Source organism: Galleria mellonella, unplaced genomic scaffold (assembly GCF_026898425.1).
Source record: "Galleria mellonella isolate WM207_F2 unplaced genomic scaffold, CSIRO_AGI_GalMel_v1 utg312, whole genome shotgun sequence".
Classification (NCBI taxonomy): Eukaryota; Metazoa; Arthropoda; class Insecta; order Lepidoptera; family Pyralidae; genus Galleria; species Galleria mellonella.
In genome coordinates, this window is record NW_026442074.1 from 5,386,238 (window position 1) to 5,400,052 (window position 13,815).

The following is a 13,815-nucleotide window of genomic DNA, read 5'->3' on the forward strand; positions in this document are numbered from 1 at the left end:
TTTCCAGGAGGAACCACGTGGAGGTCGACCTAATAAGGCATATTGCTAGCAATGGGGCTGTCAAACTCCATTGCTAACAATCCCTTTCCTCCCAATGTATTGTATTGTAAAATCTTTATTGTACATACATTTTTTTTTTATATAACTATGAATGGCAAACAAGCTGACGGGCCACCTGATGTAAAATGGTAATCGTCGCCTATAAACATGAACAGTACCATAGACATAACAGAATATACTGTTTCGCCCTTTGATACCCCCCATGCGTTGCCATTCCTGAGGACTCAGGTGTTATTCCTCTGTACCCTGTAAGTTCACGCCATATCCCACCCTTCAAACCGAAACACAGCCACGCAAACAAAACTGCTTCACGGTTGAAACACGAATGGGACAGAGGTACTCAAGCAATCGACTTTTTTACAAAGTCTCCCTCTGGTCTGGTGATGGTCTTCTTTATATTTATAAGCCACTACTTTCTATCAAGTAGACTTATTTACCTACTATTCTCAGTACTTATAAAATAACTCAATTACATCTCCAATGGATATAATAAAATGTAATCTTCCACAGGTATTATGACCAAGACCTGTCTCTGGCCAAAGATCTTCAAGACAAGATGAACATGGGTAGAGCGTACTGTAACCTTGGACTTGCACATCTCGCGTTAGGGAACCTTGAAACGGCGCTAGAATGCCAAAAGTACTTCCTCGCCATAGCACATATGACGCAACACTTGCAAGGGAAATTTAGAGCATTAGGGAATATAGGTGACGTCCTGATCAAAATGGGAGATGTCGAAGAGGCCGTCAAAATGTACCAGCGACAGCTCGGCTTTGCTAGACAGGTTTGGTTTTGCTTTGATTAAAATACTAATTAATTTTGAAGTTACAAGTGAAATTGTTTTTCGTAAAGAAACATGACTCGAAAGACAACAAAAAATCTACCAACAACACGGAAGGTTCACGTGTTTTTTGTTATTTTTCAACCCATGTTTTTTTCTAAAATTACTTTCACTAACAACATATTTCATATTCCTTTACTATCCAATGTACGAGTAACAATTTTCGTTATAAAATAGCAACTCAATATTTATATTACAATTTTTAAAATTAAATGCCATACAATGTCAAGTTACAATATTGGGATAATTAATTTTATAAGTAAAATTAATTATCCCAATATTGTATTAGTAATTGATAATACAAAATAATATACTATCGTCTCTTCAAAGAGAAGTAATTTTTTTTTAATAAATTATATAATATTTACACTAAAAATTAGTAAAACAGATTACAATAAAAAAAAATGTCACCATTTAATATTAGCATTTAGGGATCCAGTCACGTTCTAAAAAGGATGTTGTTAAAACAAATGTCTTTAAATTTGTATATTGGCAATTGCGTTATTGTATTAGATAATTTATTGTGGGTACATTTTTGTATAATAAATAACTTGTTTTTTTATTTTTTGTGAGTCGTATATTCCTTTTAAAGAATGCTAATAATAAAATTAATAGTTTCAATTGTAATCTGTATTTTTGGATTTTTTTTATGTTAGTACATAAATAAAAAAATATTATTAATATTATAGGCCCGAGACAGATCTTTAGAAGCAGCCGCATGTGGTGCCTTAGGTCTAGCTAGGAGACTCCAAAGAAGACTTGATGCTGCTTTGGGTCATCATACACAGGTCAGTTTTATTCATACATGCTATAATTTATATTATTTTATACTAATAATAATAATTCTAAAATTTACCGCATTGCATTAGAATATTTTTTTTTATTTCTTGTTATTTCTATTGTTGGGAATTTTATACTGCCGTGTAATTTAAAAAAAAATATGGATCCATATAAACTTAATCGTCTTTTAATGTAAAATTTAGTATTTAAATTTAAATAAATTTCACCTCTCCACATATAAGAAATTCTACATCATATACCTTCAACGATGTGTATTGAATGAGAAGACTATAAAAATGTTGGTACCTTTTAAAATTAATGTTAAATATATTTTATAGGAACTGACTCTCCGACAAGAGGCAGGAGACGCGGCAGGTGAGGCGAGAGCACACTCTCACCTCGGCGCTGTCCATATGGCCTTAGGGCATTACTCACATGCGGCCAGATGTTACAGGGTATGTATTATAAATAATATTAAATGTATATTATTTGTATCAGCTTCATTCATGTATTTAGATACGATAGAAGCATGTTTGCGATCAATTATTCAATCGACCTTTTCAAAGATCAAACTTTCGTTTTCAAATGAATTTCTTTTGTCTATCGTAACTGTTATATTTTTCCTATCATTCGATAATGAATATCATCCTACCATACTTAATACATCTTGTACATTCGACTATATTCCTCCATCAAACGAAAACTTAATTCGTTAATAAGTACGTTAAGGGGGTGTAGCGGGTTGCACGGGAAAATCCGATCTAAAACTAGTTAAGTAAAACATATTCTCAACGTCATCTATTCCTAAACTAAATAGAGTTTGTACTATGAGTACTACTACGACAGTTTATTTGTTACTACATAGGTATATGTTATACGTGGTAAACATCCAGAATAAAAATGTTTGTATTATGTCGAAATCGATACCACTAACATTAAAATGTCTTAAATCGATGCACCACCAAATTCGTCAAACAAATTATTGTAAAATTGTTGTCATAAAAATAATTGTAATGAAACGAAATTAAATTATTTACATTTAAACAGTTAACTACGTTATGGTAAACACCGTTAATTCAACATGACCCACTATAATTTCAATAAGATTAAATTACGTAGTTAGTTTTCAGTATAAATAAAATCTCATAAATATACTAATCTAAAATTTAAAATAAAATTTCTCTTTCAACAGGAACAATTAGAAAGAGCTCAAGAATTACAAGACTGCGTATTAGAAGCGCAGGCGTATGGCAATTTAGGTATTGCTAAACTCAACATGGGGCATTATGAAGACGCCATAGGTTACTTAGAACAGGTAAGCAATTACCATTTCAACTGTTAATTATTCACTTTTGAACATGAACTCTCCTTTACAGAACGTTGCTTTGTATACATAAGATCCCGGGTTCAATTCTTAGTCAGACCAATTTAGTAAACTAACTTTTTTTTTTTTAATATAGGTCTAGGTATTCTGCACTATGCCCCCACATTATTCGTTCCCTTATTCCTCATAACATGGAATATCATAGTTTGAGTACCAGACAATTGCCGTTATTGTATGTAAAAAGAAAAAATATAAGTCCAACTTATATGTCTACTTACTCTTTATTATAGGTATTCACGAAAAAAAGTCTCCGAAGTATCAGATAGATTTTCATGGCAATTTTTTAAACAATTATTAATATTATTATTTTATAGCAACTAGCAATACTGGAACGTGTAAATAGTCCCACGTGTCAACTAGAAAAAGCTCGAGCGCTCGGTTCGCTGGGCGACTGTTACGATGCACTCGGCGACCCTGAGGAAGCAGCCAAGTACCACGAGCAACACCTGGCTGCTGCACTTAAACTCGACAATGCTAGAGAACAAGAAAGAGCATACCGTGGTCTTGGACTTAGTCACAAGTTAGTATATTTTTTAACCACTAGATATAAGCTTATTTTATTAGAAGATGCCCATACCTCGTAGTAATAGCTAAATATATAGATAGTTACTCTTTATTGTTTCCTCCAAGAGATTACAATAGTAATCTTATTATAGATACAAACAATGGACGACCTTATCGCAAAAGCGATCCCTAGGCAACCTTAGGATATGTATATTAATTATATGTATGTATATTAATAAGTTATTATAAAAATATGTGCATTTTAACATAGAATTATTCCATTCTCGTTCTAATAATTTTCAGTTATAACAACATATTATACAATGTATTGTTATAAATCAGCTAGAATAATAAGATTAGAGTCAAAATGCACTAAATATAGAACCAAGACAATTAAAAAATCTATATTCTCAATTAACTCATTGGAAATAATTGGAATCATAGATGTAATATCTATTCAAATAATTTTCTAATGCAGATAAACCTCTAGATCTAAATTTTCAAAGGTGCTAAAAGCGCCAAATATTTTTTTATACATCTCTGATTACAGAAGAACGCTATCATTTTTATAACACTTACCTTATTTCACTTTCCACAAAGGTCCATCGGTAACCTTCAGCAAGCGCTAGTATGTCTGGAGAAGCGACTAGTCGTATCCCACGAGCTCGGAGTCCCAGAAGCGAAGGCGCAGGCGTACGGCGAACTGGGCGCTCTGCACATCGCGCTCAACAATCTTGACCAGGCAGTTTCCTGTCTCGAACATCAGAAGAATATTGCCAAGTAAGAAATTAAACTAAGACTTTGTCGTTGCATGATTCATTGATGATGTTGTTGATTGATATTTCGAATAGATAAAACCAGATATGATTACGAGCTGACTAAAGAACGATGTCTTTTTTTGGGTGATAAGTGAATGATGGTAGGTGAGGATGAAATCAGATCAGTTGACCCATCCTGAAGAATTCAACAAGAATTAACTACGTTGGTTTCCAGTAGGAACCGTGGGGAGGTCAACCTAATAAAGTATATTGCTAACAATGGCTGTTTAACCTCATTACTGACAATCCCTTTTCCCCCGATATGGGAATGTTACTCTTTCACTTCCTAAGCTAATTGTTATACACTACATTAATTTTAATTTAGAAAAACTGAGAAATATATTGTCCAAGTCCAAGTTATCTAGAAGATTTTGAATCTGTCTTCCTTAAAAATGTTGTTTTTTAATTACCGTAACTTCTCGTGCTTCAATATCAGACGTCATGTATACCTACTATATCTGCAGGGAGCTGAACAACCAGATAATGGAAGCGGAAGCATGCCACTCTCTTGGTGCTGCGCAACACGCGCGTGGAGACCACGCGGCTGCCGTCCGACATCACCGCGCTGAACTTGAACTTGCTCATAGACTTGGTCTCGCACATTTGCAGGTAATAATAATACATCATCATTTAAACACACACTTGTATACTTTATTATCATCTCAATTTGTACCTTATAAACTAATGAAGATAGACCTCTCCCAATGCCATCCGCCGTGAGCATTGTTCTGCTTTCAGTACCTATCAAACTATCTCCAGCTATCTCGAAATCAACCCATTCCTAGTTCAGTTGATATACTTTGAGAATTATATTAAGCATTTTCTCTGTCTCCAAATTGTCAATATATGGAAATTCCGTTTTCAAATTGCCGTTATATGGAAATTCTGAACTTCAATGACGAACCGTGCAACACCAGCTAATGTGCAGTTATGATCAAATCTTAGATTTATGTAGCTATAACATTGAAATAATTGGGTACATAAACAATACTTTGATTTTGAATGTTCTAAGTACATGGACCCCACAGATTATTATGTGGTATCCTTGGTGCTATACATGTTATTCGATATTCGATAACGGTTATCACTTTCTATCAGGTAAGTCGTCAGCTTGCTTGCCAATCCAAGTTGTAAAAAAATGAACTATGATTACAGGCGCGTGCAAGCGGTGGACTAGGTGCAGCTCACGCGTCGATGGGCGCTCACGCTGAAGCGGCTCGCTGGCACGAGTCCAGGCTGCGACACGCTACCGCTGCAGGTAATTTAACACCCACTTTAAATTTCGATCGCTCTCTGTATTATTCCATATATAGTAAAGTACTAATAACGCCTTAATTTTTATAGTAGTAATAAAAATTCAATTTTTTGTCATATTTGTACATACGTTTCTTTGGGAAAATGTTCAGTTTCACTATTACAAAGCTCTGTCAAAAATGCTAACAACTTTAATTACCCTCTGTATATTAATAGCTAATAATAATAATAATGGAAAACCTAAAATAAACTATATAGTAGTTTAAATACTATGCCCTTTAGTAGACTCATTTCCAATAGTGGACCGTTAAGGAAATGACCTGTACAAATGATGGATCGATTTTAGCAACGGACAAAATGTTCAACGTCTACGAAGGCCTTAATCTAAACAAATTATGAACGGATGCGGTATTCGTGTGTCAGGTGATAGCCGTGGACGGGCGCAGGCGCTGGCAGACTTGGGACGGGCGCACCTGGCGATGGGCGCGTGCGGCAGCGCCGTCTCCTACTTGCGGCAGGCGCTCGCTGCCACCGAGGGTCTCGCCGATGCCGATGAAGAGGTCGGTTCGCATTATTGTTATAGCATATCAACCTAAACGTAAAAAAAACATTGTCTAGGCAAAAGAAAATAAAAAAAAGCAGGATTAGAATTATTAAAGAAAAAATAAAAGCGCAAAATAGGAGCATTTATGTATAATATTTGATACTGGCTACTTATTATAGCGGTTACCTACTTATTTTCTATAAACTTTGTATATGGAACATTCATTGTAAGTTCATAAACATTAGAATTCTTTGCTTGAAAAATACTTTTTTCAAAAGAATTTGGCGGGAATTTTCACAATATGAAGATCAATATACAGTCTCTCTGATTTGTGATCGACTCTTGACTAAAATCCATAAAACCGGTAATACATAGCAGAAGAATAGAAAAATACATAGAAAATTTTCTTGCAATGTATACCAACAATGATATCACTTTTTATATAGCTTTCATAGATTATTATGCAATTTTAAAACCCTCTTAACTCTAAATATATGTACAATATAACATATTTAAATATAAATATCTATATAATTTTAAATATAATCTTCGATAACAACAGGCGAGAGTTCGTCATAGACTTGGTTTCGCACTGTGGGCATCAGGCGAACTCGAGGAGGCCAAGGAACAGCTACAAGCAGCTCTCACGGTACTGGAATCGAGTGCTGAGAAACACCGAGACAGGAAAATCGCAGCTCTGTACACATCCTCGCAGCACGCGTTGCAACGAGTTCTTGTTGGTATGCACTAACCTGTTACTTACTGTTAATTATATATTATTTAATACTGGTAATTACTATTTCTTACCTTAATATCAACTTATAAGAAACATAATATTACATGGTCACATATTTAACATTCATACGTACACACACATAAACACTTCCATTTTGGACTTTAAAACCTTTACATCTGTATTCTACTCGTATGCGTCACTTTCCCCCTAAAAAAGTGGAGAGACAACTACTACAACCTTCTAAGAATACCTGTCATTACAATTTTTCAAATCGTAATCGGTTACCACAATATAGGTTATACATATCTCACAAATTAATATCTACGAAAAAACTTCCTACAGATATCGTAAAAGGATATCGTAAAAGAACTCATATGGCATTTAAATATAACTGCATGATATTGTTTATGAGTTATCAAACATAGTGAATTACATAAGCAAGGTCGAAATCCATCACATTATATAATCCTATACGTGTATACAATGCATCAAAAATCTGACTGTTGAAATTGACACTTACAGAGCTGGGTCGTCACCCCGAGGCGCTAGTGGTGGCGGAGCGCGGTCGCTGTCGCGGCTTCGATTCCGTCGCCGAAAAACATTCTGGAGCCCTCAACCAGGCTTATCTGGAACTCCACGCGGCACAGAGGTGACACGCCTATATAACGTTTAATTAGTTTGACTGTTTAGTTAAAGTGGAGTTACTTTAAAATTCTTCACTAAGCAAGTTTTGAACCTGTTTTACACTCCATAAGTATTTTGCACTAGGGGCATTCAACGAATTTTGCATGCAAGTTAATATAAGAAGATCCAGAAGCGCGCGTTCGCAACTGTTATTCATTTCTATTATAATAAAAAATGTCTTAATTTATTCTTATACTACAGTTCTTTTTTCAACCACTTCCACAATTCGTCTCATGCCAGTTCTTCTCACTCAGATCACTTTTTCTGCTCTTAACGTTACATTTTATTCGTAACAGAAGTTCATCAGAAGAAACGAACAAAGAACGCACCGAACCATGGAGTCCATCTACGGTTGAGCAAGTACTAGAGGTGGTGAATAGGCAGAAGGCGCCAGTACTGTACTACAGTCTTGCAGCGGGCAGGCTGTATGCTTGGCTTCTTCAGCCACATAAAGGTGAATATATCTCTCATGTTGAGAACTTGCGTGAATAGTACGTACTGCTTTGCGTTACCAAGCAAGGACTAAATGACATATAGACCGAATTGAGCCATAAATCTAATCTTTATTACTCCACTATCGCCATTGTAATATAGGCTACAATATACATTCCAAAAAAGGACAAAAATCTTCGTGAGAACCAAATAAGTAAATTTATTTGGGTTATTTTTCGGTCACTGTGCTACCTAGTGGATATAATATTTCTAATCACCTTCAAAAATCTTTGCACTTCCCAAAAGTTGATTGATAGAGAATGTCAGTAGCATTAAGCCCTCAAAAATATATATCTTTATTTCCAGGCATACTCCGATTCCACCAAGTATCCTTATTTGAAGAAGCAGAAGATAGCGATAACAGTTTACCGGACATCAGTCCTGATGATCTTCAACCCAACAACGGTAAGATTCCCAAAACTTATAGTAAAATTTTATTTCAAAATTCAATGCTAAGTTATTATTTTTCGAGTTGCATTTAAAATTTTTACTTTTAATTCATGAATTCAAAGAAACATATTCAGAACGCACGAACGCTTCATCACACAACTGCGACAAATTTAACAAGCTATTCTCATGAAAATATAAACAAATCTTTTTCTAGTAATCAAATCCATCTATTACCTAATATATAAAATGCATGCCGATTTATTTTAATCTAAAACTTTACAATAATTTTAAAATAGGTGGTTTAGGCAAGCTGGAGCGGTGTATAAGCGAATGGTCGAATTGGCTGAAGACGGCGGCTGAGCGCAGAAGTGAAGACGATCAGTGGGACCCCGAGGAGAGGCCCTCTACCGGACTTGCAAGAATGGTTAGTATTCTTATAAGATAATGTTTTATTTGCTACATATTGTGTAGTATCAATAATAGCGTCACATTACATTGTACAAAAGTCTGCGTGAATTCCTCAATCCCACACGTGTTTTTGCTTCTAAGCAACTAAGATTATCTGACTGTGACTTAAAGAATATGACAATAAAATTAATGAATATGCACTATATTATAATACAATACCTTGCTCCTCAGGAATTATATGTCCGAGTTACCATGGGCCCTACTGTATTTTATAATGTACATTTTATGTAGTGCAAGTTCATATCTATAGACGATGGTAACTATTTTGCATCAGGTGGCCTTAATTGTAATTTCCAATATATAAAAAACGGTAACACTCGAAGGGCAGTACAAGTATTACAGTGCATTCTTTGACGTCCATGATGCTATTTATATCTATAGGCAGCCACGGTCACTGCTTTCCATCAGATGGATCGTCAGTTTGTATATCATTCTAAAAATAAAAAAATATATAACAATAAAGAAATTTAATTTTTGTGTGAACAGGTGACTCGTAACCACCTACTGAACTCATCAAACTACTCTCTGAGTTCATTGTTCAGCGTAGGCTCCGTCGGTGGGTCTGTTGCTGGTTCTGTCGCCAGCCTCCAAGGTTCTACCAGGTATTAAGACTTACATTATATTATTTCCATCATTTCGATTTTGATAATTATTAATACTCCCGTGTTATTGATTTTGTAATTATTTAATTTGCCATTTTTCTTTATCAAAATAAAAAAAAAATAATTAAAATTGCCAGATCCAGTGTGCACGGGCCTCGCAAGAAGCAACCGTCATGGCAGGGCCCGCCGTGCCTCACCTCTCTGTATCAAATGTTGATAGCTCCTTTCGAAGATTTGTTACCAACTTCTTGCAACAACAATCATGGTAATAAAAACATTCTTTACTAAATTGCAATGTTATTATCTGGTTATTGTACGGACATAAGTTTAATATATTGAAATATTATATTTTATAGCATATTTTTTTAATGTACAATAAAGGAATTACAGCCCCACCTGTACTAACGTTGTACGCTGTAACAATCCCCCCCCCCCTTCTTCTGTTACATACTAACTGTAACAAAATATACATATTATAATCATTCTCCAAAAAAAATGTAAGTAAGAAAAAACTTATTTATTTTAATACTGCAAACAATTAATTAACGTTCACAGTATCTAACTACTCAAACTATTGCCATTGCTTATGGCAGTCTGTGGCTTATATGAAACTGTGGACAATGAACGGCTGAAAAGATGATGTACATGTGATAACTCCTGTAAGTAATTAATTCGTTGTCCTTGCAGCGTCACACGGTCGGCGCGGGTGCGGCGGTCGGCGCGAGCTAGTGCTCGTGATAGAGGGCGCGCTGTACGCGTGTCCGTGGGGCGCACTGCGGGGTGTTAGCGGCGGCGGGGTAGGGGGCGGTGGCGGGGGCGCGGGCGGCGCGGACGAGCCGCTGTGCGAGCGGTACGCGCTGCTGGCTGCGCCCGCGCTGCGACATCACCGCCACCAGCGACATCTGCGCGCGCGCCCGCATCACGAACACGGTATGTGCTACTGGACTTTTGACGCACTACAACCCATATTACTACACTACTAAATAGATAACAGGGTACGGAGGATTAATACCTGTGTACTCAGGAATGGCAACGCATGGGGGGTATCATGGTCAAAACAGTATACTCTGTTATGTCCATGGCACTGTTCATGTCTATAGGTGACGGTTACCACTTTCCATCAGGTGGGCCGTTAGCGTATTTGCCATTCTAAATTGTATAAAAAAATACACAAATTATGTTATAATGATCACTTAGTTCATGTACTGTGGATTTAACAGTCAAGTTAGTATGGGTGATTCAACATTGTATTTTTTCAACCTGTTTCTTTGAAAAAATGTTTAGATTTATTTATATAAATTGGTGGTGATAATTTAGATTTTATTCAGTATGTGACATAAAAGAATATTTACATTAATATAACAAATAAAGCATTGTGTTATTTTACTTATCCTTCCATTTAATATCCATATCGGGAGTGTTCAGAACCTAAGTTGCGTGCAAAATTCCAGCATGATCGAAAGTTGTCGATCGTCTGGTTTTCTCCCACAGAAAAACAAAAATTAATAAATAGGCCAACTGGTGTTATCATTTCATGTATTTGTGTAAAATACATAAAATGATAACACCAGTTGTCCTACCATAATAAATTCGCTAGAAACCACGATGGTTTTCATAGGGAAGCACATGCAAATAAATCTGATCTGGTGTTCACAGGTGAGGGTGGCGAGAGCGGTGGCGCGGAGACGGGCATGCGGTGCCTGGTGGTGGGCGGGGCGCGCGTGGGCGGCGCGCGCTGGCCGCCGGCCGCCGCGCAGCTCAAGGAGGCCGAGCTCGTCGCGGACATGCTGCGCGTCACGCCGCTCACCGACTACCAGGTGCGCACGCACACGCCACATGCGACACACGCCACGCGATCAGATAGTACACGACTAGACACTACACACTACACGCCACACACAACACCACACCGCACACTACACGCCACCCACAGCATAGTATATATGTCACAGACTATGTGCTACACACCGCGTATTTCACCCGGTTCGCGTTTGCGGAACATTCGTCACACGCTTGAAAGTGCGCCGTCTCCTTGTTCCCCCGTTCGATCCACCGACCCACCATCCCTTGACGTGGGCCGAAGTGTGGCGGCCCGAGCCGAGGTTCGAACCACTTAGGCGCCCTCGGGCGTACGCCGCAGTCCATTAGAAAGAGCTGACACCTCTGTCGCTCCCCTCTCGCGAGCTTGGAGTGCCATCTGCACTCGCCCCTGCTTACACGCGTTCGGTGAAGTTGTAAAGGCCATCTGCGGCCAACAACAATTACAGTTAGAAAATAAAAAGCTACACACCGCACACTACACACCACGTGTTACACACCACACACTACATGCCACACATTATACCCTATACAAACAGATACGAATGATCAGACTTAGGAGAGAGCACGTACGAGCGGTACCCAAGAACATGAAGGTTCGACCTTCATGTTCTTGGGTGCCGCTGCGGAGTCATAGGAGCCACGCAACAGTAAACAATTAATCAAATTCGACATTGACACTTTTACTAAATAGCAGAACTGTTCTCCCAAGATAAACTAACACTTAGCACACCAGGTGACCTATTTTTGTCATCGGAAGCACTCTCAACACTTTATTCAAGGACACCAGATAAGCTAAGGTCATATTTGGTGATAACCATCACCTATAGATACGTACAGTACCTTTATATTATACTATGATGCTTATGGAATCCCTCATATCGTCATTCCAGAGAATTTTTAACCCTATGACGTCACTGCTATATTTCACTCTTCAAACCAAAATACAGCCATGTAAACATTTAGTATATTAATCAAAAGGTATCTAAAATGCCCAATTACGTATTGCTCTTACACTTTAAATGTATTTTGCTAACCTACTTATTTCTTTTAGGCGTCGAAAGAGGCTGTCCTCGCTCAGTTGCCGCAAGCTGAGTGCGTACATTTCGCCACTCACATCTGCTGGAAGACGCCCGCGATCGTACTTAGTCCTGGTGAAGTGGTATGCGCATACCTATATAAAATTTATTACTTTAGATTTAATGTAGAGAGCACTATTATATTTGGTCTTAAACTAAATTTTAAACTAAATTAAAAAAAAAGTATGACAGTTTAAATTTTTGTCAAATTCTCCGATAATAGAAAACCTATTATCAAGTCCGAGAGACAGCAACTGAATTCAAAGTGACTCTCCCAGTGTCACTATACAGGTAGTTTAACAGAATGTTGCTCATATATATTCAACTCTTACGTTTATTATAACGTCAATTCTATGATAATAATAGTATTGTATGCCCGATATATGGGTAGGCTATGTTTTCCTTTAAGACGTTAATAACATCTTACAAAAAATTATAACCTACAGCTCATAATAAACATTTATTCTATTCTATTCTATTAATAGTCAATAATTTCATAACTACGTTATCTAGTGTTATAGTCAATGATCATAATTTAGTTACTTTAGTGATACATAAAGTAACTCTGCCTTGTATTATTTAATTTTACGTGATCTTTTTCCACTCAGGTTGATTCGCAAGCGAAACGCCTTTTAAACACAAGCGTTGGGAACAGCGTCGCTGACACATCCATTGAACATGAGGATGAAAGTATGTATTTTAATACTTGATACTCTTTATATTGTAGTATATATGTATTTAAATACCCATTTCATTAATGTCTTCTTAATCAATAGACGCAGAATTATCAGCCAGTAATGAAGAGTTGCCGCCTTCTTCAGAGTACATGCTAACTGCATCCGAAATCATGAGTTTGAAGCTTACCGCTAGACTTGTAAGTATTAATTGTACCTTAAATTGTTTTAACTATCCGCCATTAAGTCCGTATCCGAATTATTTTATCCTTAAAACCCTCTTATTTATGACACATAAACCACTTTTTCCATATATTTTAAAGTGCTTACATGCCCTACCAGAATAAGACTAAAGTAAAAGCTCGTTTGCTTTAACTAAGTAGTAATTACATCATTATTTCAGCCATTATCTGCCCACTGCTAAATATAAACCTTCTCTATAGACTGCCAGAAGGAATGGTCCTAAATAACCCGCATCCGCTGACTCCCTGTACTGCATTTGAGGTCGTCACTTCATCTAGTGGCGGGGACATCCTACACTGCGTTTTCCCATATGGAGTCGCCACTCAAGAACCTTTCTTCCCCATTGGTTGTCGGTTCTTCGAGCTATGTGACCAGCCCATTACCACTTCAGTTTGCTTATCCTTCGGACTATATCTGTTACTTTGGTTCTTTTGCGGATATCGT

General features: G+C 37.0%; 1 protein-coding gene across 1 annotated transcript in view; it reads left to right on the plus strand.

Moving 5' to 3' along the window:
* The window catches only part of LOC113515213 (tetratricopeptide repeat protein 28), an 81,154-nt gene that overhangs the window by 60,894 nt on the left and 6,445 nt on the right, over positions 1-13,815 (plus strand). The window contains exons 14-34 of the mRNA XM_052895995.1: positions 571-844; positions 1,591-1,689; positions 2,020-2,136; positions 2,874-2,996; positions 3,380-3,585; positions 4,170-4,349; positions 4,852-4,996; positions 5,543-5,645; positions 6,065-6,201; positions 6,748-6,925; positions 7,444-7,570; positions 7,902-8,059; positions 8,404-8,502; positions 8,784-8,911; positions 9,442-9,557; positions 9,695-9,822; positions 10,245-10,487; positions 11,214-11,374; positions 12,430-12,537; positions 13,063-13,144; positions 13,231-13,328. Coding sequence (XP_052751955.1) covers positions 571-844; positions 1,591-1,689; positions 2,020-2,136; positions 2,874-2,996; positions 3,380-3,585; positions 4,170-4,349; positions 4,852-4,996; positions 5,543-5,645; positions 6,065-6,201; positions 6,748-6,925; positions 7,444-7,570; positions 7,902-8,059; positions 8,404-8,502; positions 8,784-8,911; positions 9,442-9,557; positions 9,695-9,822; positions 10,245-10,487; positions 11,214-11,374; positions 12,430-12,537; positions 13,063-13,144; positions 13,231-13,328 — 3,010 coding nt within the window. The remainder of the gene's footprint in view (positions 1-570; positions 845-1,590; positions 1,690-2,019; positions 2,137-2,873; positions 2,997-3,379; positions 3,586-4,169; positions 4,350-4,851; positions 4,997-5,542; positions 5,646-6,064; positions 6,202-6,747; positions 6,926-7,443; positions 7,571-7,901; positions 8,060-8,403; positions 8,503-8,783; positions 8,912-9,441; positions 9,558-9,694; positions 9,823-10,244; positions 10,488-11,213; positions 11,375-12,429; positions 12,538-13,062; positions 13,145-13,230; positions 13,329-13,815) is intronic.